This window comes from Phyllostomus discolor, chromosome X (assembly GCF_004126475.2).
Source record: "Phyllostomus discolor isolate MPI-MPIP mPhyDis1 chromosome X, mPhyDis1.pri.v3, whole genome shotgun sequence".
NCBI lineage: Eukaryota > Metazoa > Chordata > Mammalia > Chiroptera > Phyllostomidae > Phyllostomus > Phyllostomus discolor.
Genome location: NC_050198.1, coordinates 70,540,353 through 70,567,973, shown reverse-complemented (window position 1 = coordinate 70,567,973; position 27,621 = coordinate 70,540,353). Strand labels below are relative to the sequence as shown.

The following is a 27,621-nucleotide window of genomic DNA, read 5'->3' as shown; positions in this document are numbered from 1 at the left end:
GAAGGTTGGCAGCGAGGGGGAGCAGCCTGTGCGGGGCCTCAGCTGGGTGAGGGGTGCACAGGGCGTTGGCACCAGGGTGCGCGCTTGCGTTGCTGACTTGCATGCAATGGGAACGTTTGTGTCATTCAACAGCTCGCCTAGCTGGCCATAGTCTCACCGAGCAGAGGGGAGCATTGCCGGTGCAACTGCGGCGGCGGGAAAGGGGCGGCGGCGGCAAACCTGCTACTCTAGTGGTAACCTGAGCGGAAATGCAGTGGCTTCTGAGGCTCCCGGTAAATGCCTTCAGCTCTGCTTGCAGAGAAAGCGGCTACTTCCCCCTCCGGCCGGCCGCCCTGGCCTACCGGAGCTGTGGGGCCTTGCAGACAGGGCTATTCTGGACCTTTCGGCGGGGATTAGGGAGGAGATGTGCAGGAGACCCGGGCCACCCTGCCTGCCCCTGCAGAGTCAGGTTCTCCAGAGATGTGGCCAGGTTCTTTACCTGGTTCTCTCCCTTCATCCTAGACCTTGCCTCACCTCCTCTGGCCCTGGTGCTGTACTAGGGGGTGCTTAGGCTGCTGCTCCAGCCGAGGTCACTCAGGGCACCCACCTGGGGTATACTGGCAGTGGTATGCCCTTTGTGGGAACTGAAGGTGCCCTCTCCTGTTTGATCCACAAGCCAGAGATGGGGGTGGGGGGGTGCGCTCTGCTACGGGGACCTTGACTACAGCAACATGTCAAGAGGCTCAGCTTGAGGTTTCCGGTACAGGTGCAGTCAGACCTTTTCCCATCTGATTAAGGGAGCACGTTTCACCCATGACCTGGGGTCCTGACTTGGGTTGCAGGTGGGCAGTGGAGCTAGGGGAAGAAGCAAGTTGGAGAGGCCCACACTGTAGGAGAAACTGCCATCCCTGCATGCGGAAGAATCGTGGAGTACTTGGGGCACGCATCTTCTTTACATTTGGGCTACTGCTTTTTGCAGTTCTATTTAAAGCCCACAACTACGGGAGAACTTTGCAATGCTGCTAACTCCAAGAAGTGACGGTATTGGAAAACCGGGTTCTAGCATGAGAGACTGGTTACCCTTTGGGCCTTTTCATTTTCTCTTTCTTTTTCAGATTGGGAATGAGGTCTCAACTATCATGTTCATTTTGTACTGTTTTCCTGCCTACCTCTGATCTAACTTTGTAATTTTATGCTGTTGACACTGTAAATTTATGCAGCACAGCAGGTAGAGAAAACCACTCCATAGGACAACATAGTTGGCCCTCTCAATTTCTGGGGGGTTTTTCTGTTCGCTTTTAAAAGAATAAGGCATTCCAGTAGTCACACTTTTTTCCTGTGCTTTGTTCGGGAGGGAGGGAATCACTCAAAACATGGGGTAACTTGAAGCAGGGAGTAACTTGCATGAAAGTATTTTTACTCTGATTGTTGTTAAGCACAGAGAAGACGTGACAAAGGGAATAGGGATGCTGGCACTGGTGCCCAAGGGATCCCAGCTGTGCCTATCAGATGATGGGTGGGGCTGACTTGAGGTGGAGTTAACATTTGGGGGACTGTGCCAGCAGAGTCCATCTTAGCTCTGGTGGGTCATGCACTTTCCATATAGTCCAAGCCAAAGATCACACCTGCAGTTGACCCATTTATCTGCATTCCCTATCATACACTTGTGTGAAGACAGTGACCTTTTACTGGTTTCATGTGTCATTTCCAGCATCAGAAGGAAAGGTGAGGCACAGAGGTTTGAAAATGTGGAGATAATGGTGGTGGTGGTGGTGTGGGAGGGAGAGAGGGAGAGAGAGAAAGAGATTCCCTTTGAATTTTGAAGTAGCTCTCTGCCACAGACATTTGCCACATGTTTATCTTCCCAGCATGCATTCCTGCCTTTGCTAGGAAGAGGGACTTTTGCTGAGTTGTTTCAGAGGCAGGGTGGTGGTATGTGTGCAACTCTGATTTAGTGTCCACTTGGGTCTATATGAATACTATGTTATATCCAACATGCTCCTGGATCTTTAAGAAGCTTTAAAGCCAAGCTGGGGGCTGATGTAGACTAGTGCCTGGGGCCCAGTCTGAGCAAACATGGACCGCATGGAATCCAGTCACGCTTTGCTCAGAAAAGACAGTAAAGGGCTGACCCGCTTACAGGAGGAAAGAAAACTCAACCAGAGTAATAACAAAGCTCACATTAATTGAACACTTATTGGGGTTTAAGTACTTTACTTGCATCATTTCCCTTAAGTTCTCAAAAATTCTATAAGGTAGGCCCTATTATCATCTTCTGAAGCTCAAAGAAGTTAGATAAATCACCTCGCTAGTCAATGGCAGAGGTGGGACTTGAACCTAGATCTGCTTGACATCAGCTCTTGAACTTGAAAGCATTTTACTATTTATTGTTGCAGAGAAGGTTTCGTAAAAGAGGTGGGAGGGGCCCTGAATCAAGTTCAGCCTTGGATGAGTGTGCTTCAGCCTGCACAGTGTTTTAAAAAGCCATTCAATTAGGGGTCAACATTGAAAAACCAAAAGACACTTGTTTTAAAAAATCAGGATTTCCACCTTCTCTTGAAGTGCCAGAAGGCCTGGTCTGTATTTCACCTGTGGAAAGTAGAGCTGTATACTATTGACCCGATTTAGTTAGTGTCTGAGCTAAGGTCATGGCCCCACAGTCTTGAGACCTACCTGACCCTGTAGGCTCCAGACCCCTACTCTAGGGAAACAAGACCCCACTTGCAAGGATTCTAATTCCAGATTAGCTTCTTGTCTTACTTTGTAATTAGGGAATTGTTGGTAATGTGATAGAACTGACTCTGAAATGTGAATAATCTTTGCACAAGATGCTGTGGGTATCACTTGGGAAGGGCTGATGGCCAAGGACTGAGCATTATCCATAAGTGGTACCTGTCCTCTGTACTGGGGTTTTGAGGCCTGCTGTGCTTGGGTCCCAAAGAGGCATTCTGGCAAGCTTTGCTGTTCTCCTTTAACCTTCATTTGGACTCAGTTTTTCTTTCTGCTGAATACTTGGTGTGTATAGTATGTGGGTCAAAATGGTAACAGTTCAGAGAAAGAAAACAACTCAGAAATGACTACCTAAAAAGTAGCCTGTTAAAAAAGGTTAAACTGGAAGTTTCTCCATATGTTCTAGATGGACAGGGAAAAGGAATTTCTATATTGGTCTTTGGGGTGGAGTTCTTCATCATGCAGATGTGACTTGTGATATAGGTCATTTAGCATCTCTGGCCATCTGCCCACCAAATGGCAGCAATACCCCCCTATACCAGTTATTGCGACAACTACAACCAGCTCTCTTTGTGCATGTCTGCAGACTCTTGAAGGAGCACTACTGGCACATTGAAAACTACTGAAGCATATTCCCAAAAATTCCAGTACTCTTTTCATGTGGAGTGTTAAAATCATTATCAATTTTCTATGGCTCACAGTATCCTATGCTTCTGATGGCATTCACCATTTATTTCCTCAGATTCCAGTTAATTGTCTTAATTTCTTTCTCTTTCTGGTCTCAGTTCTTTGAGAGTGACTCATCATTGTACCCCCTGAAGAGTCTTACACTGAGTAGATACTTAGTACGTACACCTGATTGATCTACAAATTCACTGATTAATGTTGATAGCTCTAGGAGCCTGAAAGGACAAAGAAGCCTGCATTAGCATTGTACAATTCATCTTTATGTTCTTTTATTACTATTTTCACTACTATGTTCTAGGCTCTGAAGATAAAACGGTAAACGAGGCAGATGCAGTTCCTGCCCTGATGGAATTTTCAGGCTGGAGGTAGAGAGGACAGAGATAAAAGACATTAACCAGTACCCATGTTAATTTGATCATTTCGTTGTTATGGTGAAAGTGAAATGGGCTGATATGCTGCAACATACAACATGGCAAGGGTGGAAGCAGTGCTGTTTAAGAGAGTGTTCAGGGAAGACTTCTCTGGGCCACCTGTGAAACATGAGAAGGAACCGGCCATGAGAAAATCTTGAAGGAGAGAGCACTTCAGCTGGAAGGAACCGCAAGTGCAAAGGCCCTGAGGAGTGATACCTTTAAAGAACAGTAAAAAGGCCAGTATGACTGGGATGGACAGAACAGGGCAGTAAGGAGCCAAATGAGTTGAAAGAGATGGGTGGGGGACCACATTTTGAGAATAAGCAGTTTAGATTTTGTTCAAAGCATGGTGGGAAGCCACTGGAGGCTTTTGAACAGAGGAGTGACACAATCCGAATTAAGGCTTAAATAAAAAAGCATTTTAGCTGTTGTGTAGCATGGATTCTCTGTGGGCAAGGATGGAACAAGAAAGAGTAGTGTGGGAAGCTGTTGCAGTAATCCAGGTTAGAGATGATGGTGGCTTAGAGCTAGAGAGTAGCAGTGAAGATGGAGGTGGATTTGGAATGTGTGATAAAGGTGGAGTCAAATGGACTTGCTGAAGGATTGACTCTCGGGGAAGGGAGCAAAACTCCTGGCTTTAAGCTTGAGCACATGGGTGGAGGGTGGGTGGGTCTGTTGGGGAGATGGGAATCACTGGGTGACTTCCAAGAGTTCTGTTGCACTTGTTAGGTTGAGGTGTGAATGAAACATTCTGCTTGGCGACGTTGAAGAAGCAGTTGAATATTAATGTAATGGTTGGCTGGAACTTCACCCTATATGAAAATTAAGTGCAAATTAAAGTCACTTTAAGTTGCCATTATGTACGAATAAAAGTAGCAGAAATAGAAATGATAGTGATCCAATGTCAGCAGGGGTGCACAGGCTGCATGGGAATCGGGCATGTTAATACTGCTGATACCGTGAGAAGTTGACTGAATCCTTCAGGAGAATAATTTGATAATATGTAATAAGCCATGTGAACTTATTCCTACCCTTTGACGTGGTAATATATGTTGACATGGAAATCATTTTTTAATCCTCACCCAGGGATATGTTTATTGATTTTAGAGAGAAGGAAGAGGAGAGAGAAACAGACAGAGATATCGATCAGTTTTTTCCTGTATGCATCCTGACCTGGGATTGAACCTGCAACCTAGGTATGTGTCCTAAGTGGGAATTGAATCACAACCTCGTAACCTTTTGGTGTACAAGGTGATTCTCCAACTAACTAAGCCACCCAACAGGGGCTAGAAATTGTTTTTGTTTTAAATCTGGACAAAGATTTTCATAGTGGTACCCTTTCTTTTACTAGTATAGAGCAGTAGTGGTACTCTTTTGGAAAGAGTCAAGTGCTCTTTCAAAATAAAGAATTGGAGCCCTGGCCAACATGGCTCTGTTGATTGGAGCATCCTCCCATAGTATCTGAAAGGGACGGTGGTTCAATTCCCAGTCAGGGCACATGCCCAGGTTGTGGGCTCAATCCCCTTTTGGAACACATGCGTTGATGTTTCTCTCTCTCTCTCCCCCTTCTCTCTCTTGAATGAGAATAAAATAAACCTTTAAAAAGTAATCAGAAAATGCAAATTCCCATGAAGATGGAATATCTAACCAAGTATACAGTAACTCTACAGAGTTTCTGTAGCATTCTCTCTCTATAGAATTTCTACAGAAATTTGTTATAGTCATGAAAAATGAGAAATGTATTCACGATATCAATATCTGAATTTATCAAACAGGTACAAAACCAAATCATGAACTATACACCCATAATGGGAGTTCACATTCCAATTCAGTGACATTATCCTATTCATCTTCAAAGTTATTCTCTACCAGTGCCTCAGTTCTGTTTCAATACTAGAGCTGTCCCTGGGGCTAGAGGTGCACTGATTGAGAGTTCTCCTTTGGCTCAGATCAGGGAAGAAAATAATTGCTCTAGATGTCTATAGTGGACTATATGGAACACACCAACCTCTAGACAGACTATTTCTATAGACTTACAAGTAAAGGCTACATACACAGTACACTTTGAATAGGTAGGCACCAGTACATTTTCACAGTAATGTATCCTCTTTTTCAGGTTAATCCTGTTTTCCAATTCTGACTTTAAAAGGCTATTTCTTACAATTCTGAATCCAGAAACACAATATTCCCCATGCCCTTAAACACACCGATTCATTCACCACTAGTTCAACAAAATCACGTTCCAAACCTCAGCTCAAGAACTTGGTAAGAAAAGCTTCCTTGACCCCTCTAGATGGACCTCTGTTTTGTCCCGACTTCATCACAGGCATTCCTCTAAGCAGGATAATTACATTGTATTGGTATTTCTTTATCTTAAGAGAATATACCATCCTTTAACTCCCAGTATTCCCAGATCTCCCTCAGTACCTGCCTGCACATGGAAAGTATTGAAAAAGATGTTTGACAAATAAAAAGATTATTGTTTCCAAAAGTGACACAAAATTACAAAATACTGTCCATCAACAATCATATACAGCTTTGGCTGGTATAGCTCAGTAGATTGAGCGCCAGCCTACAAACCAAGGGATCATCAGTTCAATTCCCAGTCAGGCCACATGCCTGGGTTGCAGGCCAGGTCCCCAGCGGGGGGCAAGCGAGTGACAACTACACATTGATGTTTCTCTCCCACTCTTTCTCCCTCCCTTCCCTTCTCTAGATATAAATAAATAAAATCTTTCAAAAAACCTCAATCATATACACAACCCTGGCCAGTATAGCTTGGTTGGACGATGTCCTGCAAACTGAACGGTCACCAGTTCAATTCCAGGTCAGAGCACATGCCTGGGTTGCGGGTTCAGTCCCCTGTAGGGGCATGTACAAAAAGCAACTGATGGATGTTTCTTTCTCACATCGATGTTTCTCTCCTTCTTCTCTCCCTTCCCTGCCTCTAGAATCAATAAAAAGAAAAAAAAGTCATACACACATACCTACATATCCTAGCTCTTCATTCTACATTCTCTTTATTTTTTCTTATTTATTGCATTTAATCCACTTTTGACTTTGTTACTCTTTTCTCTAGTAGTGTTCTCTTGCCAAGATGCCATGACAGCAGTCCACCATGAAGAGTTGACATGAATTGTGACTTCTCCAGTCTTTCCTCCCTTGACCACGTTTTTGCCATAAGGTATTGGGTAATATCCTATTCTGCAGGACTTGTATTCAAATAAGTTTACCTTGAGATTTTAAAAAGCTTGGGAAATACTGCTCTCAGAAACTTAGTAGTGCCAAGCATGGCCCCATGTAATAGCTGCTTTTGCCCTGCAGGTGGCGACTTGTGAGCAGGAAGTTTGCTGGTAATTTTCAGATTGGGAAGATAAAACAGAAGTAACACTGATGACTTCATGATATGCCTTTCCCACAAATTACATTCTGACTCTTGAGTGACAGAACCAAAAGTATGGAATATAGTCAGCCACATTCCTAAATCCCTGATAGCTTTTGTGTTTTTAATGTGAAGAAGAGAAAACAATGAGTCTACTTCAGTAATACTCTAGTAAATTAATCCAAGTTATAAATTGATATTCTTGGTTGGAAATGTCTGAAGAGACATATTCCACAATAAACGTCCCCCTGGTGCTAACAAAAGGGCAAAAAACCCCCAAAAGGTTAGTCAGCCAGGTCTGCAACTGCCCTGTGTATATTTTAAAAATTGCTTCCTCCCTTGCCATCATGGAGTGACTCCCATACTCACCAGCAAACTTATGTAAGTGCATTTGTACAGAAAGGCCTAACACCTTTCTTTAGGTTACTTTATTTTTTAAGCATTTTAAAGGTTTTGTTTATTTTTTAGAAAGAGGGGAAGGGTCTAGAGAGAAAGAGAGGGAGAAAAATGTCAATGTGTGGTTGCCTCTCGCGCACCCCCTACTGGGGTCCTGGCCAGCAACTCAAGCATGTGCCCTGACTGGGAATTGAATTGGAGACCTTTTACTTTGCAGTCCTACACTCAATACACTGAGCCACACCAGTCAGGGCTATTTTTATTAACCTCAGAAACACTTAACTTTCACAAACATTATCAATAAAGGAAACATTAGTATTATCTTTTAAAATAGGGAAGTGAAACTGAAAATAAAGTTGCCCAGAGATGAATTAACATGATTCTGGTTTTCTGAATTTCAAGATCAAAATTTCCCATTCTATATGCTACTTTAGAGCAGGTTTTCTTTGGACAGTGGTAGAAGAGGTTTGTTCTCACTAGGATGCTCATATTTCATGGTCACAAATTCATCATTGCTAAATGGCTGCAGATCTCCAAAGGTCCCTTGCTTTCTGTTTCCAAAACCCACAGTGCCCCAATAAACCCTTTAGGACCATCTTAATTAGGGAAATGAGTCATATGGTGGGTCCTATCTCCACTATATCATATTATCACAATACTGAGAGGGCCACTCATTTTAACAATGTGATTTCAATTTTTTTCAAGATCAGAGTATATGGTCAGCCTCAGTTTTAAAATTGTTTTTCAGGTTAATGGTGTGTTGGAACACGTGAATGTTTATCCAAGACCTGTTAACTGAAGAGCCAGAGAATAGTTCTGTTTGGTCAAGACTTCTTAGGATTCTGTACTAGCAAAGAATTTGACAATTGGCTAGGTTGATTTGACCCAAATACACCTTGACTGCCCCACTAACTATAAAAATATGTTGATATAATTTTGTACATCTTAAATGCTTACACAATGACTAATTTTAAGGTTCAAAGGCCTGGAGAAAAAGAAAGTTAGCAAAGAAATACTTTGAAAGATGATCTTGAGTTGTGCAGGTGGTCCTATGTTTTTCACTATTTTTTAAAAAGGGCCTTATTCAAGTGTCCTTGCTAGCACTCTGACAACACATATTTATGAAAGTGAGAAAAAGGGAGAATGAATGGTGGGTATTTTACTTACAACTCAAATATTTTTAAAGTTTTAAAGTTATATTTCTGATAGTAAAAAACAAACAGATATATCAGGAATCTCTGTAATATCTTCTGAAATGAAAGAAGATATTGGAGTGACCTTGGATGCAGACTCTACAGAATGTGTTGAATTTTTACTTCAGCTTAAAACAACCATTTTAGGCTTATGAGAACATCTCAAGACTGTTTCATTTTCTCTCGTCTCTTATTCTACTGTTATTGAAGTCAGCTCTGCTACTAGGTATAGAGGCAAACAAGATGAGGTAGAGAGATGACTAGAGAAAGCAGACATATTCCCTGAAAATCTGTTAGAAAAGTTCTGGCATGGGGAGCATGTTGAGTGAAATGTTTTCGTAAAGCTTTGTACACAAGATACTGCTGGAATGCGCACTGTAAACATTATTGAATACCTATAATTTTTTAAGGTTGGAGAAACTTTCATTTGCCTCTGCAAAGATATTAAAGAATAAGCGATTTCAATAGTGTTGTTTTAATCAGGTGAGAAGAAAGATGTATATATATGGTGGTAGGGGATTGGGGAGGTCACAGAACATAATAGACCAGAGGAATAGTTAAAATTTAAGTTTTTGGCCCTGGCTGGTGTGGCTCAGTGGATTGAGTGCCAGCCTGCAAACCAAAGGGTCACCTGTTCAATTCCCAGTCAGGGGACGTGCCTGGGTTGTGGGCCAGGTCTCCAAGTAGCGGGCGCACGAGAGGCAACCACACATTGATGTCTCTCTCCCTCTCTTTCTCTCTCCCTTCCCCTCTATCTAAAAATGAATAAATAAAATATTTTAAAAAATAATAAATAACATTTAAGTTTTTGATAATATACGGAGGCTATAACTTTGGCTTTTGGCATTCTTTGCCATCAGGGCTTGGTTTATACTAGGCTCTTAAACCTTTGTTGAATAATCAATGCATATGACAATGACTGGTGAAAATGATGGGGAAATGTTTAATAAATCCTCCCATTTTTCTCAACTGAAGCACAGACATATTAAAAGGGAATTTAGAGGGTTAATTAGGTTGTACTAAGGGATCAGTTTTAAGTCATAGCATAATAACTTGATGTCAGTGATTCCACCTCTTTTGGTATATGTATCTACTAAATAATATAGCTAACTTTAAAAAGATCATTTAAAAATATGTTTATTTTGTTCAAATGAGGTTAAAGACAGGGATTGTGTGGGGATAAGAGCACCTACCTTTTTAGATCTATTTTCAAGAGCAAAGTAGGGCCCTATGCAGCTTTAACTACATTCAAGGACTAGCACACTGGAACTTGGAGTTGAGAAAGGATCCTTATTTAGAATAAAGCATATGTTAAAGTTGGGTATTGGATGTCACTGAGTATTTCCAGAAACATCTGCCTGTTTTTACTGTAAGATAAATCAGCTATGACTTAAACATTCTGTAGCCAGATCAGTGGTTGCTGAGAGTGGGAGAAGGATTACAAAGAGGCATGAGGAAAACTTTTGGGGGTGATGAGCATTTTCATTATCTTCACTGTGGTGATGGTTTCATATGTGTGTATACATATGTCAAAATTCATCAAAATGTACATTTTTGGTACATGTACACTTTATGTGACCATATATCAATTGTGTTTCAATTAAGCAGTTCTTAAAAATAACTTCATGCATCTAGTGTTAAACTGGCCAACTGCTCTTTTGTTATTGAAAATCCTATTCAAATCTCACAGGGTTCAGTCGTGACTCACACAATCTGTGGGTGTGGGTTCAGATTCCTCTCAGCATTTACAATGATGGCAGATAGAGGAGATATCTAATGGTTGAGGGAGTTGCTATTGTGTTACTCAGTTTTGATCCTTTTTTGTGCAAGTCTATACTAGCAGTTGTGAATTGCTTCCTTTTAATAGTTTGCTATTATGTGAGTTAACTCTTTTCAATAGAAGAAATTAATACAAAATTAACATGTTTATTGTAAACATTCAAAAACTGAAGAAACGAGATGTGTTCAAGGTTAAATGGGAAAGTCCATTCCTCTCCTATACTTCCATTCCATTTCCCAAGGGAAATATTGTTGACAATTTGATGTACATCTTTCCAGACTTTGCATGTAGAGGGGTGCCTATGTGTGCATGTGTGCACACATGTACGGGGGTTCAAAAATAATTTTCCTCCCACTTTCTAAGTTCTTCTAGCTGGGTTAATCATGAAATTAACATGAGACAGATTAACAGGAGAAAATATCCAAATTTAATTACAGATTTACATTGGGGGCCCTCATAAGCTACGAGACCACAAGACACATTGGGCAGTTGAAGTTAACATGTTTTTTTGGACAAAGAAGGGGAGCAAAACAGAGGTATGGCACTTCAAAGGAAAAGTAGGCAATTTACAGGTAGACAAAGAGCAAATATGTGGTAAACAAATTCTTGCTGGGCCACTCAGAAACAATACACAGAGGAGAGTCTACCAAACAGGCTTTGCTAGAATTCTCCTTGTCTGCCACATTTAGTTTATATTATGATGTTAAGGTGATGCTCCCTTCCTTTAAGCATGATTTTCTATCTCCATTTCTATAGACAGGTAAGCGGGGGAGGGTCAAAGGTTCTTTCTGAGTCTTTCATTTTTGAATAACCAGCTTAAAATCAGTATCCCAATTGGCACATTTTGGGATGGAAAAGCCTTGGTCCCCCTCATGTGTTTTATATTGCTTATATTTATTACATTACATTTACAAGAGCAAGATCATATTACACATTATTATTATGCAAAATTTTTTCCCTCTAAAAATACCATGGGTACCCTTCCCTATCAGTAACCACAGATCTACCCTATCTTCTCCCTCCCCTTCCCTTTCTTCCTTCTTTTCTTCTTTGTTCTCTCCTACTTCTCTCCACCTCCCTCACCCATACCTTCTTCATTTTTTCGTTTGTTTTGGGCCTGAGGTCTTAAGTCAAAAGCACTGCAATGGGAATTATCACTACTGTGCACCTATACATCAGGTACTGTCAAGTTGATGTTTAGTGACCTGGCAGAAGTTGCCAATGACATTGCTATAGTATTGAAGCCACGGCATATGTAAAAAACTTACTTCTTAGTACATACTAGGTCCTCGGCAATTTTTTTTTTTAAATGAGAAAATTAGTTCTTTATTCTAGAAGAGTATTTTAAGATGAAATATTGATATAAACATTTAATTTTAAGATCTGAAGCGCATGAACGACTGGGGAAGATATCAGAAGAACAAATATTTATTTTGTTGTTGCTGCTTTTGGGAATGAGGAATTTGAGTTGAGGATTTTAAGGGAGGCCAGCTTTTTTGTTTTTAAAAACAATTTGGTCCTCTTGGGAAAGTCAGAAAATAACATTTTCTAATCGAGGTATAGAGTCCTCTCACTGGAGAAATGACTGTGAAAACATAAATTATAAAGCCAAAGTTATGGACTGGCAAGCCAATGAGGCCTGCAGATATGTTTATTCACACTTCACAGTGCTCTTAAATTGTGTTGATTGCTAACATCTCAAAATCCAATTTCACTCAAAGACACTTATCTCCGTCTTCTCTGAAATAATAGGACTATGTGGCCACACTAGGCCCTCCTTCCCTCATTGCAGCTAGAGCTGAGGAGCAATCCCCCTTTAGATGCAACATGTCCCTCAGTCTCTGTCAGCAGTTTTTGCCCACTGAGACCATCTTGTTGTTCATGTAGTCATTAAGTTGTGACCTTTGCTGTAGAATTACTACTTATTTTTGCTTCCATGTGAAATGGAAATGATAGTAAACTTTTAATGTTAAAAAAATACTGTAGTAGCCCTGATTGGGGTGGCTCAGTGGAGTGAGCACCAGCCTGAGAACCAAAGGGTCACTGGTTTGATTCCCAGTCAGGGCACATGCCTGGGTTGCAGGCCAGGTCCCCAGTTTGGGCTGCATGAGAGGCAGCCACACATTGATATTTTCCCCCTCTCTTTCTCCCTCCCTTCCCCTCTGTCTAAAAATAAATAAAACAAAATCTTTTTTTAAAAGATTTTATTTATTTATTTTTAGAGAGGGAAGGGAGGGAGATAGAGAGAGAGAGAAACATCAATGTGCGGTTGCTGGGGGTTATGGCCTGCAACCCAGGCATGTACCCTGGCTGGGAATCGAACCTGGGACACTTTGGTTCGCAGCCCACACTTAATCCACTGAGCTACGCCAGCCAGGGCAATAAAATAAAATCTTAAAAAAATACAGTAGTATGTCAAACAGTGTAAAATGGTATTTGACTCATTTCTGTACACATTTGACAAGAACTTCATTTATACACTTCAGGAAAGCAGAGAGAGCTGGCTAAAATACAGAAACTTGTTCTATTGTGTAGAAGCCAAGCTTGTGAAGGATATAAGGCATATCTTTAATCTCAAAAAGTTGATTTTCAGTAGTCTTTGTGAATTTAATCTTAAGTAGAATAAGAAATTGAAGTTTTTTGTAAAATTATTTTTCTTTTTTAGGGAGGGGCAAAGAGAGGGAGAGAAACATTCATGTGTGAGAGAGACATCTATCAGCTGCCTTTTGCACGCCTCCAACCAGGGCCCTGGCCTGCCACCCAGGCAGGTTCCCTAATCAGGAATTGATCTGGCATCTCTTCAGTTTGCAGGCTGGTGCTCAATACACTGAGCCACACCAGCCAGGGCAAAATGAAATCAATTTATATTGAGCATAACTTTATTTTATTTTTAAGTATATTTCATTGATTATACTATTACAGTTGTCCCAGTTTTTCCCCTTTGCCCCCCTGTGCCCCGTACCCCCCTCCCTCCAGCAATTCACCCGTTAGTTCATGTCCATGGGTCATACATATAAGTTCTTTGGCTTCTCCATTCCCTATACTATTCTTAACCTCCCCCTGTCTATTTTGTGCCTACCATTTATGCTTCTTATTCCCTGTACCTTTTCCCCCATTCTCTCCCCTCTCCCTCCCCACTGGTAACCCTAGTGAGATCTCCATTTCTGTGATTCTGTTTCTGTTCTAGTTGTTTGCTTACTTTGTTTTTGTTTTTGTATTTAATAGTTGATAGTTGTGAGTTTGTTGTCATTTTACTGGACATAGTATTGATCACCTTCTTCTTCTTAGATAAGTCCCTTTAACATTTCATATGAGAAGGACTTAGTGATGATGAACTCCTTTACCTTGACCTTATCTGGGAAGCATTTTATCTGCCCTTCCATTCTAAATAATAGCTTTGCTGGATAGAGTAATTTTCATTGTAGGGCCTTCCTTTTCATCATTTTGAATACTTCTTTCCAGTCCCTCCTAGCCTGCAAAATTTCTTTTGAGAAATTGGCTAATAGTCTTATGGGAACTCCTTTGTAGCTCTTTGATTTTCTCTTGCTGCTTTCTAGATTATCTCTTTTTTTTAAGATTTTATTTTATTTATTATTTATTTATTAATTTTTTTAGGGAGGGAAGGGAGGGAGATAGATAGAGAGAGAGAGAGAGAGAGAGAGAGAGGGAGAGAGAGAGAGAGAGAGAAACATCAATGTGCGGTTGCTGGGGGTTATGGCCTGCAACCCAGGAATGTACCTTTGCTGGGAATCGAACCTGGGACACTTTGGTTCCCAGCCCGCGCTCAATCCACTGAGCTATGCCAGCCAGGGGGTTAGATTATCTCTTTATCTTTAACCTTTGATATTTTAATTATGATGTGTCTTGCTGAGGCCCTCCTTGGGTCCAACTTGTTTGGGACTCTTTAGGCTTCCTGGATGTGTATGTCTATTTCCTTTGTCAAATTAGGAAAATTTTACTTCATTATTTTTTCAAATAAATTCAATTTCTTGCTGTTCCTCTTCTTCTTCTGTCATCCCTGTGATTCAGATGTTGGCACTTTTGGAGTTGTCCCAGAGGCTTCTTATTATCTCCGGTTTTTTTTTTTTTTTTTTTTTTTTTTTTTTTTAACTCATTTCTTCGTTCTGTTGTGGTTGACTGTTTATTTCTTCTTTATGTTCCAAATCATTGATTTGAATTCCTGGCTTCCTTCCCTTCACTGTTGGCTCCCCATAGATTTTCCTTTATTTTACTTAGTGTAGCTTCCATTTCTTCCCTTATACTTTTGCCATACTCAATGAGCTATCTGACCATCCTGATCACCAGTGTTTTGAACTCTGCATCTGATGGGTTGGCTATCTCTGTTTCACTCAGTTATTTTTCTGGAGTTTTCATCTGTTCTTTCATTTAGGCCATATTTCTTTGTCTTCTCAATTTGGCAGCCTCCCTGTGTTTATTTTTGTGTATTAGGTAGAGCTGCTTTGACTCCCTGTCTTAGTAGCATGGCCTATTGTAGAAAAGGCACCTGTAAATTGTGTAGGGCAGAGCCTTAGGTAATCACCAGGGTGGGATAACCGACTTCACTACTTTGTGGCTCTGTGGGGAAGACAGCTCAGAGAGGGGACTTTGCAGCTACCTGGCTTCTGAGGGTTTGCCCAGCACTTGCCCCATTTCCAGCCACTTCACCCACTCCCTATGTGCGACTGGCACCTTCCAGCTGTTGCCCTGGTGTTGAATCCCAGAGTGAGTGGGTTTGCATACATTTTAAGGCCATGCTGGCCCTTTAAGTGAAGTTTTCTGAAAATATAGTAGTTTTGTCTGCTGCCCCAACAACCGCCACCTGTTTTTAAAGCCAGAAGTTATGGGGATTTATCTTCCATGTGCTAGAACCCTGGGCTGTGTAGTCTGACCTGGGGCTGAGATTGCTTGCGCCCATGGTATCCCTCCCAATTTTTATCGACCACACATGAATATAGGACTGCCCATGTCCCTTCTGCTCCTGCAGCCACCTCTTTACACCATACCCATGTCCTCACCTCTTTACACCGTCTCCACATTTCCACCCCTCCTACCCATCTGGATGAATGTTGCTTCTTTAAATCCTTGGTTGTTGCCCTGGCTGGCGTAGCTCAGTGGATTGAGCGTGGGCTGCGAACCAAAGCATCGCGGGTTCGATTCCCAGTCAGGGCACATGCCTGGGTTGCAGGCCACGGCCCTCAGCAACCCCACATTGATGTTTCTTTCTCTCTCTCTTTCTCCCTCCCTTCCCTCTCTAAAAATAAATAAATAAAATCTTAATTTTAAAAATCTTTTAAAAAATTAATAAATCCTTGGTTGTTGGACTTCCATACAGTTCAATTTTCTGACAGTTCTGGGTGTTGTTTTGAGATTTAGTTGTAATTCCTTTTTGTAATTGCACAAGGAGGTGAAGTGTGTCTACCTCTACCTCCTTCTTAACTTAGTTAAAAACAAACTAAGCAAACAACTAAAACAGGAACAGAATCACAGAAATGGAGATCACATGGATGGTTATTGGTGGGGAAGGGGAGGGGGAGAATGGGGGAAAGGGTACAGGGAATAAGAAGCATAAATGGTAGGTACAAAATAGACAGGGGAGGTTAAGAATAGTATAGGGAATGGAGAAGCCAAAGAACTTATATGTATGACCCATGGACATGAACTATGGGGTGGGAGGGAATGCTGATGAGAGCGGGGTGAAGGGTGGAGGGGAATGAAGGGGAGAAAAAATGGGACAACTGTGATAGCATAATCTGTAAAAATATACTTTAAAAGAAAAGAAGCAGAAATTCCTAAGTCCCAGTATTAGTGTATATTATTTACCTTGGGATGGCTTAAAAGATTTTGTTAATATGAAATGACAGCAAGCACTCATGTTTGGGGGATTTTCTAGTTCCAAAGTAGAGAACAAATTGACTTTGACACTTCTTAGAAAAGGTTCAATTTAGTTAAAATCAGTAGACTGGAGAAGTAAGAATCAGTATGTGCACGTAGGACTTAGAAACCAACCTGGACAAAGGTTGCTAAATTAGGTTCATGGGTTAGAACAATCAGCTGGGTACATGTTCAAGAATGTGCTTCATGTGTTTTACTCTTACCCTGTTTCTCTGCCAACTCCAGCAGGTTTTATGGGACTTTGTATTTGAGTTCTATTCTATATTAGATTGGAGATATGGAATCTTAGGTTCTCAATGTATGGGCAACTTGTTTAATTTTCCTGAATCCATCTGGCTTTCCCTGTCAGTAAAATAGGCATGAAAATACCTACTCACAGGTTGTTTCATGAATCAAATGAGATAAAGTAGAATAATAGTCATATCTTATATTGAGAACTTCCTGTCTGCCAGGCACTATCCTAAGAATTTCACATGTACTCACCTATTTCATCCTCCCTGAAATCCTATTATTTCTATTTTAGAGTTGAAACCAAGAGAGTATATGGAAAATCTTTGAAACATCTGAAATGCATTAAACAAATATAAGGTATTGTCTTTTTAAAGATTTTATTTATTTATTTTTAGGGAGAGGGGAAGGGAGTAAGAAAGAAGTAGAGAAACATCCATGTGCGAGAGATACATGGATTGATTGCCTCCCGTGTGCCCCCAACCTGGGACCTGGCCTGCAACCCAGGCATGTGCCCTGACTGGGAATCTAACCAGCAACCTTTCGGTTTGTGGGAAGACACTCAACCTACTGAGCTACACCAGCCAGGGTTAAGCTATTGTCTTAAGTCTCCCTATAGTGTATTTTTTCCTCCCAATTTGACCTAAGTCCAGCAAATGCTAGTACCAAAGTCCAAATTTCTGTTTTGCTACATTTGTTTAAAAATGTTCCTTTTCACCCCCCAGGGTTTCCTGAGGATACAATGACAGTCACAGTGGTATATGATAACTCTGAGGCAAGAGAGCTCTGTGCAGCTCAGCACCTCTACCTCAAGCCCATAGCAAAACTGATGATCAATGTGCTGCTCCCAGAGAGTACTGAACCTATGAGGCCTTTCTCGAACTGGGAAGTTCTTGACCAGCTGAAGAGCCTGATTTGCCCTGATCAGTTCACCACAGTTCGGCTCTCCAAGAGTACAAAGAACTTCATCCGATTTGAGGGGGAAGCTGAAACTCAAAGTTTGGTTCAGATCCTGAAGGCAAAATTACATGGGAAGATCATCAAGCTAAATGGTTTGAAAACAGACTTAAAAGTAGTGGCAACAGATGCCCAGGGAGAGTGGGAGCACTTACCCCAGAAACAGGAGGCCCCATCAAGTGATGGGGCCGATGAGCTAGACTGCAATAAGAGCCCACATTCCATACATTTCCAAGGCTTGCCCTGTAAGTGGTTTGCACCTAAAGGTTCCAGTGGGGAGAAGCCATGTGAAGAGATTCTTCGGGTGGTCTTTGAAAGTTTTGGGAAGATCAAGAATGTGGATATCCCTATGCTTGACCCCTACAGAGAGGTGATGACTGGTGGAAGCTTTGGGGGTTTTAGCTTCGGCTTGCAGACATTTGAGGCCTTTATACAGTACCAGGAGTCAACAGACTTTATAAAAGCCATGGAGTCCCTTCGAGGGATGAAGCTGATGCTTAAAGGGGATGATGGAAAAGCTCTGGCATGTAACATTAAGGTAAGAAGTAGCCAGTTTCTTTTATTTCCCACTGTTCAGGTGGTCCTAAGTAAAAGCTAGAAGGAAGCATCTAGAATAAATTTCCTTAGACACCACTAGGCTCTGATCAATAGCTCATGTAAAGATTTGTGTTTGTCATTAATAAATGTATGTTTAGGGAGGAAAATAATCCTGATTTGAATATTCTTTTGCTGGCAGCATGCTGCCAGCTGGGGTTTTAAAGTAATTGTTGTTATAATCTGGGGCTCTGCCCTAAATTCTTGAGGGTGTGAAAGAATGCTTCGTAGCTCTTGTGGAAGTACCTCATGTGCTTATTCTACTTGACAAGTTGCTGAGATAGAGGAATACATGCAGTTTGAAATCACAAAGAAAACAATTTACTTTCTCTTTACTATTGGGATCACAACTTGTATTTTCATGGTATCTGTCAGGTAAATTGCTCAAACATAATCCCCCACAAACTTGGATTCTTCCCTTTCAAAATCAGCTTGTCTATGCAGTCATGTCACCTCACTGATGTCAGGCTGTGTAGTCATCTCCTTGAAATCTTAGTCCAGCAGAGGAAAAGATGCTGTTAAACCTCCCTTTCTCTCTAAATTAATCTTTAGCATGAACTTGGACTTTTAGCTTTAGTAGCTTCCTATGTACGAGTGTGCATGTGTGTTATGTGTGGAGCTACTTATGTTAAAATGTAATTTTAAAAGTATAAGCTATTCAGTCAGGCAAAAGATATGGCATACACTATAATGGCCACCCATATACCACTGCCCAGCTTGCACCTATCAGAACCTGTGCCTGTAATGGCATTGTGATGTCACCTATGACTGTGATGTAAGCTCCTCAAGGTTCTGTCAAAGAAATTTCTGAAGCCCACAGGACTGTTTGGAAGCTACTGAGAAGCAGTTGAACAGTATGGGTACTGGGATAAAGGGAGAACATTTTTCATTTACTTGGTTTTGAATTGACTGTGCCCATGTTAGTTTTATTTCTCTGGCCTGAGACACACTGGCAAACTTGTCTAATGAAACTGAAATATCTGGGGGCAGGTTACGTTTGATACAACCAAACACTTCAGTGAAGGAGCTATAAGGAGGAGAAATCAAGAAAAGCTAAAATTACAAGAACTGGAGGAAGAAAGAAGAAAAGAAAAGAAGAGAGAAGAAGAAGAAGCTGAAAGGTAAGGAGACCAACTTTAATAAGAGGGGTTTTTTTAACTTTTGATTTATGGATTTATCCCTCTGAGTGAATGGCTACACTTGATAGATTGCGTGGAGGTGGGGAGGAGGGCAGGAATTGGTACAGATTGGAGAACTCCCTGAAAGCCTGAAAGTCTTTCAACTGTGCTGTTACAAAACCAAAATGACAAAAAACAGTTGAAAACAAGAGACTTTAAAAGAAAGTGTCCTTGTTAGGGAGAACAAGTAATGAAAACTAATGGTACTAGCCAGATTAAGTTGTGTAGAAAGTGATTTAAAAAAAGGACCAGGAACTTTTATATTGAAAATTCTAGCCTCCCAAATGTTTAAAATTTACCCATTTACTTAAAACTTGCCAACTTTTACATAGCCTGCCAATGTAAAATGTTTTTATTAAACCCTCTTTTCAGTTCTAGAGAAGGTTTTCTTCCATAGGTTGGTCAATATTCAAAACTAACTGATAGGCAAGAAAGCATGGACTGATTTTTTGGGACTATTTTTCTTGGCCTAAATTCTTTCTGTGAATTTAAAGAGACTCCACCTTTATATTTTTAAAGATTTTATGTATCCATTTTTTAGAGAGGGAAGGGAGGGACAAAGAAAGAGAGAGAGAAACATCAATGTGCGGTTGCTGGGGGCCGTGGCCTGCAACCCAGGCATGTGCACTGACTGGGAATTGAACCTGCAACACTTTGGTTCGCAGCCTGTGCTCAATCCACTGAGCTATGCCAGCCAGGGTGAGATTGCACCTTTATTTCTTTGAGCGTATCATTGTTTCCCAATTTAGGGGCTTGAGACTAGAAAAGGCTATTGGATTGTCAAAGGTTTTCCAAGAAGGTACAAATGGGCCTTCAGGGTTCTGAAAACCAGTTTTACCTCCTGGCCCCTCCACTTGCATGTTTATTCTTCCAACTTTTCATGTAAATTACAGCCATTCAAGAAGAGAGGTAAAGAGTATTCTTCCTTGTTTTGCCTCTCACTTCTTTAGCTGGTAAGGTGATAGGAATTACTTGAGGTCATGTCTGCGAAACTTGGCCAGAAGTTATGCCTAGTCCATGTAACTATTCCCCCTCCTCAAGTTTCTGGGCTGAACATGCAGTTGAGATAATCCTCTGACTTTTGGCTAAGTTCTTACTCAGATAATTTTCCCTTTTTGGTCTTTCCATGTTTCCATAAAGGCTTAACCAAAACAGTTTAAATTTTCAGAAAACAGCAGTAAAGAAAAAGCCCATATTCTTCTAAGCCAGCATGTTTTTATGATGGAGTACTGTGTTGTATGATATGTACAAAGGAGCAATTCTCACACTTAAGATTTTCTGAGTGCCTTGACTTAACCTTTATTTGCCTACGTGAAACCAGCTCATGGAAGGTTTTGATCTCAAGAAAAACTGAAATCATCACTGTGAAAGCAGCTCCAGTAGTCCCTGCTTGTGGTTTGAGAAAGTGGGGGCTAGAGGCCCCTCCTTTGAACTCTGTAGTCTTTTTTTGAAATTCTCTGTGTAAGGTTTCCTGTACATGCTTCTAACTGATCAACTGAATCATGTGTCTTTCTCCTTTGATGGACATGTCACAGTGTTTTTTATCCTGAGTTGTCTCTGTCAGGCCTTGGGGTGACCAGTGAAAGATTCCTGGAAACCTCAATAATCTATTGTTTGTCCATGTTGTCTTCTGACTCTCCCCACCCACAGTGGTGAAAGAGTGGGGTATAGAGCAAATGCTGAATAAATACCTTCTGAATGGTTGACCTTTAATCATTGTCCAGAAAAAGAAAGGAGGAGGAGAGGAAAGCCCAGGAAAAGAGGAAGAAGGCCAGGGTCAGGAGGCAAGCCCTGAAGGAAAGGGACAGACATCGGCAAAGGAAGCGGGACAGAGCCAAAGCTGAGGCAACTCGGGAGTCCAACTCTTCAGAGGAGTGGGAGGAGAGGAAGTTTCTTCTGGCTCAGAGGCGGGTGGAGGCCGTTTGGTTGCTACTGGTGCTCCTGAGGAAAATTGCAGTAAGGCTCTTTCCCATTTGTTCATTGTTCAGTTTCTTTCTGAGACACAACCGTTTCAGTTAAGCAGTCACCTATTTAAAATCGATTCTATGGAAGACACATTGCATTCATTGGGGTTTATTTTCAATAGGCTCATTGATCTCTAATAACCCCAATTGTGGGTTTACATTACAGGTACCCAAATTTTCTCAAGGACTTATGTCTCACTTTTGCCATCTGTCTCACAAACTTTGTGCTGCTAAACTTCAGGCTGGTTTTACCTAGGGCATTATGGCTAGCATATCTACTTTTCTAAATTCCCAATGGATGTAACAGAAAAATACCAGGAGGAAGAAATGGATAGTGTGGGTGTTAGTTTTGTAGTCTTCCATTATGATTAGTTGTCCATTTTTCTGCATCAGATTTGAATAAGAAGGAAGAGGTTTGAACAGAAAACTTTGTGTAGCAAGCTCACATTAGTCTAGTCTTTGAGTATTTGCTAAGGAATTTTTCACATTGCAAAGCAATTGTTTTGTTTGGAAAGTTCCAATTTTAGAAGTCCTTTTTACCCCACTTACTGACCTCCTAAAGATAACCAGACTCAGCAGATGTTCCCGAGTAAAGGTCAGAAAGGCTTTCAAACTGATCACTTAAAAATCCACATTCAGTGTTTTTTAAATGCTGTACAAAGAGTAAATGGCATTAGTAGACAGAGCTCATTTAATGTGTATTTGTAGTCTCAGTCTTTTTCTCATTAGTGTGGACAAACAGTGAAATCGGGATCAGAAAAATATTACATTTTCATTTATAATAAGGCTACCTGGATCTTTTTTAGTTTAATGATTATCAAGGGTGACTCCTTTTAAAGAATTTATCTATTTAAATATGTGTGATGTTTAATTCTTGGTCCCATTGATACCTTATATTGATTACACAGTCTCCACATTCTAACCACAGGTAATGGGTAAGCACTGTACCCTGATTTGCACCATGTGTCAATAGAAGTATGTTTCAAACTCTTCCATCAGGGTGGGACTGTGAGCAACACTTTTCACCTGCCCTGTGGTTGTGTAGAACATATAGCATCACAGACAGAACCACTGCCATTTTTACTTGCTGTGTTGTCTCTGACTGAGGGTGGGCAGAGACACCCTGACCTGCGATCCGTAGGTAGAAAAGCCAGAATGAAAAACAAAAAGACGAGTTATCTTTTAAGCCAGTTGACTGTTTTGCAAACCCACATTTTACCCTCCAGTCTTTTCTTGTTTTAGAGTTTTCTGAGAGGGCTATAGACCATTTCTTATTCTTCTTCATGTCCCCAGTTTGTGAAAAAATGAAAAAAGGGTCATGTGCTTTGAAGGTATGTAAACCATGGTGCCTTGTAACATAAGGATGGGCACAGACCTAGTAAAAGCAGCTCATATTAGATGGAGACATTTAGTTTTGTATCTTCTGTTTCCTCAGTGCAATATTCTTCCTAATTTGAATCTATGCTGTGTGTTATTAGAAACCTCTTACAACAATGTCAGAAATCACAGTATTCTTTGAAGTTTTTAATCTGTTTAGTTTTTTATGTCAGATTTTAACCTTTTTTTTTTTTTTAAGGAATCCACACAGTTTAACCCACAGGAGGTAGAACTTGCAGGCTGTAAAGCTAAGTATGGTCTGGGGAACACATTGGAAACTCTGAAGAAAGAAGAGTTAAATATTCAATATCTTCAAAATCAGGAGGAAATGCCCAGATATCGAGTTACCAATGAACGAAAACCAAAAAAAAAGAAAAGAACTCAGTTACATAAATCTTCCCACTACCACTGGAGGAAAAAAAGAGAATATTCAGTTAGAAAAGAGAAAACGGGAAAATCATTAACCAATGAATACAATCACAGTGTCTCTGACCAGAAAACCTCGCAAATTTCATTAATTAAAGATCAACCTCTTGAGAAAGAAGACCACCTCAATTCTAATGAATACTATCATTCCAATTTTTCTGAGAGAGACCATGACAGAAAAGATAAAATCTATGAAACATATGACTTTATTGACTTTTCATTAAACCATTATTATCAGATTCCAGAATATCCCTCTATCTGCCTAGAACCAAGTCACCCAACAAGCACATGTCAGTGGAAGAGGTCTGTTTATGCTAAGGGAAATGGATTTCAAGTCAATTTGAGAAAGTGTAATTGTCACTCAACCACGTTGAGCCAAACACAAAAGCTGCAAAGGAGAGAACAGGTTCAAGAAGATGATTACTGGGCAAATAGTCATACTCGGGATCTTGCGCATAAACCACAAAAAAGAGCAAAAGTCGATTATGCCAAAGAATGTTCTAAGGAGTTTAAAAATCATTACAAGGATACAGTCAGTGAAGCTCATGATCAACTGACCCCAACTGATGGAAAGGGCTATCTGTTGGAAAAGACCTATGCTTACCAGGTCAGAGATTCCAAATTCGGAAGTCAAAGTCAAGTTTCGTCATTCAAAAGGTCAGAAAACTTAAAGCTGGAGTTCACAGATTTCTTAGAGGAAATTAGTAGTGATTCTGAATGGTTCAGTGAAACCCTTTCCATAAACAAAGAAGAGAAAGAGAAATCTGTGGCCACATATGAAAGTACCCCAGAAGGAGGATCTCTTGATACTGATGAAGTCATCACTTACAATCAACAAATTAGATCAAGTCAGCCTACCTTGTATTCAAAGTGGAAGCATTCTGGGGAGGAAAAATTCTCTGAATACCAACTTGGGAAACCCAGTAAGAGGTCCAAGTATGAACAGAGATGTTTGTGGCTTGAGGATGAAAACAATTCCATGCGAGCCAAGAACAGTAACAGCAAAAAGGAGGAAAAGCCAGGTCCCAAATACTTGTTTTATCAGGGCAACTTCCACAAATCCAGTTCCAGTGACGTGTTAGATGACAGCACAAGAAAGAAGAGTAAGTTTAGTGATAATACATTTGATCAGAAAATTAACTACAGGCCCTTTTATGTGCCAACAACATCCTCACAATGTGCTAATGCTTTCTGTTCAAGGTGTTTTCCTCAAAGAGAGTTTCTGCAGAAGTCAGAATATAACCAGGATGTAAGAATGTTCAAAAGACATGCGAATTCCACAGATTTCATGCCGACTTTGGATAACTATCCTATTAAACGTAACAGTCAGGAGCACATTGACTGTGGAAGCTATACTTTAGGAAAAAACTACACTAGCTCTATATATTTTCAAATGTTTTGAAGGTCTCTTAGATCAGGAACACCCTTATTCACAATAAACAATTTGCAAGAAGAGCATTTAAAATTAAATATAGCTATGTAGTTAGCAACAAGATCTAGAGAGCAACATTTAAAAGCTTGAGCAAGGTCAAATGAAAAACCTTATTTCTCTTGTCAAACTATAAAATATAGGTCAAAATCACTACAGGTGTATTGGCAAGCTTTAGGAATACAAAACATCCAGTTTCTGAAGCTCAGTAAAACAATGTACTTGCAAAAGTTCTTCATCCCAAAACCAACATTTCTACAGTTCAACTGCAACTATAATTTGGTGCCAGTGAAGGAGCAAATTAACATTGAGAAGTATTGAGATAAAGCCTCTTTTGCCCTTTAGCTGTCCATAAGGTCATCATTTAGCACTATTTATTTTCAAAGAGGGCAACATTGGATAAGGATCTTTTTACATGTTCTTTGATTTGGTCAGAACACCATGTACAACAAAATTTTCTCATTTTCATCTATCTAGAAACAACTATAGATAAAAGAAACGAGACAATGGCTAGAACATAGACTTCTTCATGACATGAGAGGGTTTCATGAGCATCCATTAGAAAGAAATTAATCTTATTAATATGTTCATACTACTCAAGGAATTGTCCTTTTAGAAACAAAGTCTTGGAAGGAGAATCTAAAAGAGGCTCAGACGGCCCTTTGAGGGACAGTGGACAATTAGCAGAGTTTTTTTGAAGAACCTCATGTCATTCCAGCCTAGAAAGGCAATAGGATTGAAGTGATACACCAGAGGTATTTGCAAAAAGAAACATTGAAAGATCCTTGGGCACCAATAACGGCACTTGGGAAGAGAGGAGATGACAGTATTCCATTTCAGGTTATCTAATCCTTTCACTCAGGGTTGGGTGATATCAGTTTGTAAAAAAACACTGAATATCCCCAATATGACTTTTATTAAACAGTAACAAGTGCCTCCTCAATACTCAATAATGCCATGGGGTTAGGAAGAGTCGATGACAATGCCCATAATTTTCTGGCCAGGGCAAGTCGTATATGTGCAGGATTTCTAAACTCTTAAACACTTTATCTTTTTACTTACTTGTTTTGGACTTCTTGAATATGTTTTTAAATTGAAATATTTTATAGATTTGTAAAGACTTCGTCTTAATTCAGTGCATGTTCTATTGAAAGCTTGGCTGATTAATTCTGCCTTATATTGGATTTAGGACCTCAGGGGCAGTAGATGACCTTTTTTCCCTAACAAAGCTATACCTGACTTGGCAATCAATGGAAGACATCAATGGGATTAGACAATCAGCAGCAGGAAAAGGTGGTTTTAATTCACAGAAGTATTGGAAGAACATTTTCATATCCCATGATTTATTTCCAATAGTCCTAACATGATAGAAAAGTACCAGCTGGTAAAGCTGAGGTAGAATGCCAGTCACTGTGGTTGCCCAGAATGATGAGGCACAATGAGTGCTCATAACCAGCCTCTTGAGCAACCTGATACCTGAGGGGGATACACAATCTTGTAATTCATCTAAAGCAAGAGCCATTGTTTGTTTCATTGATCTCTTCTAATCATATTCAACAGACGTATGCTAGTACATGCAAAAGTTCAGAAATAAATGTAACAAAGCAGATTATGTTTACTATTAAGATAATAACCAACAAACGATTTGTTGGCTCTCTTGTCTTCAGTTCCACTTTCAAGCCAGTGACTGCCATCAAAACTAAGTTTGGCTTGTCAAATCTGAAAAATTGCTAATGCGGGCAAATGCCTTTTCTCTTCTCAAGACTAGCAATGACTATTAATGTTCAAAGTACTGTTGTCCAAGCAGCTTTTTAAACTACTAACAACTTGTATTTTGTCAGACAGCTATCAGAAACTAGACATTATTCTCCTCCACTGGGACTCTGCCTCCTTATTTTTTGTGTGTTTCATGCCGTTAAAGCAAAGAATGTTATGGGAAGCAGCTGTGCTTGTTTTGAAAAAACCCTCAAATTCTTGTTATGTGATAATTTTTTCTTTGTTGGGATTTCAGTCATAGAAACAATTTGCTGCTCATAAAGACATAAAATAATAAAAAAATAAATTGCCTAAAACAACATGTGCATTTTTTTTTGTACAATATAACTGGTGCTAAGTTTCGTCTATGTACTGTTTTTGTCTTGTTTTGTTTTGTTTGCTAGCTACATACCACCCTGGGACCTAAAAGAAAGTAAAAATACTGCTTTTATACTTACTTTCTATACAATCTTGGATTTTTATGTCTTCTGGTAACACATTCTAGATTTCAGTAAACCTCTTTTTTTGTGTAGGGCTTAAATGAGAAAGAATCATTGAACTTTTCAACTGAATGGCTTAGCAAGGAATGAAATAGAATTGAAAATATTGTTATCACTTTCTATTAATTAACATTGTTCTTTCCTGCACTATTATTTAATTAACTGTGGCAAAAGTATTTTTCCATGTCTTTTTTCTATGTCCTATTAAGTAAGTCCTGAACTTTAAACTGTCATTTTAAATAAGTGTTCTCATGTTTTTCCTTGTACGTGCCACAGATAGTGTTTTAAGAAAGCTCAAAATTTGTCCATGTGTTTTTGTTCAATTTGTTTGAATTTCTCAGGTAGAATGCACATTGGTAGTTTTGAAAATAACAACCAAATAAATGTATTTTTATTTGTTGCAAGACAGTTTAAAAATGTTAACTTTTACATAAATGCTCATGATTCCAAGATGGGGGGTAAGTTTCTACCTATAGTATGCTGCCTTGCACTTAATGTTGCTGATCCTTTTTCTCATTTGTGTTGTTAGAGAAACAATACATTTAATTTTTAGATAAATTAAAAATAAAATTGTCATAGTGAAAAGAGTCTTGGTTCATTCACCATACTATTGGCTGGAATGTTTGATATCTATAACATTTTCTTGGAAAATATACATGTGTTGTTTCTTTGCAACTTTTCCCTTTATGATGCTAGTTTATGGGACTTGACTCTCAGAGATGACAGAACCACAGCTTTATTCTGGATAAGTTGAAATCATG

General features: G+C 40.0%; 1 protein-coding gene across 7 annotated transcripts; it reads left to right on the top strand.

The window, feature by feature from the left end:
- LOC114505005 (A-kinase anchor protein 17B) lies at positions 1–27,513 on the top strand. 7 transcript variants are annotated; one of them, XM_036016415.1, is made up of 7 exons: positions 3,486–3,554; positions 6,889–6,993; positions 10,998–11,096; positions 17,406–18,175; positions 19,222–19,352; positions 21,134–21,365; positions 22,950–27,513. In XM_036016415.1, exons 4-7 carry the CDS (start codon positions 17,423–17,425, stop codon positions 24,576–24,578), a joined length of 2,745 nt encoding a protein of 914 aa, XP_035872308.1. In that variant the 5' UTR covers positions 3,486–3,554; positions 6,889–6,993; positions 10,998–11,096; positions 17,406–17,422; the 3' UTR covers positions 24,579–27,513. The 7 variants fall into 7 exon arrangements, with proteins under 7 accessions (XP_028378657.1, XP_035872313.1, XP_035872308.1 ...); XM_036016417.1 differs by having other exon boundaries at positions 3,488–3,554; positions 6,892–6,993; XM_036016419.1 differs by lacking the exon at positions 6,889–6,993.
- Positions 27,514–27,621: the final 108 nt, after the last annotated feature.

Bases quoted from the DNA above. Each gene is read 5' to 3' on its own strand.
- LOC114505005 (XM_028522856.2), top strand. From the start codon at position 17,423: ATGACAGTCACAGTGGTATATGATAACTCTGAGGCAAGAGAGCTCTGT. The intron at 18,176-19,221 runs GTAAGAAGTAGC...ATCTGGGGGCAG, and splicing joins CTCTGGCATGTAACATTAAG to GTTACGTTTGATACAACCAA. The intron at 21,366-22,949 runs GTAAGGCTCTTT...TTTTTTTTTAAG, and splicing joins TGCTCCTGAGGAAAATTGCA to GAATCCACACAGTTTAACCC.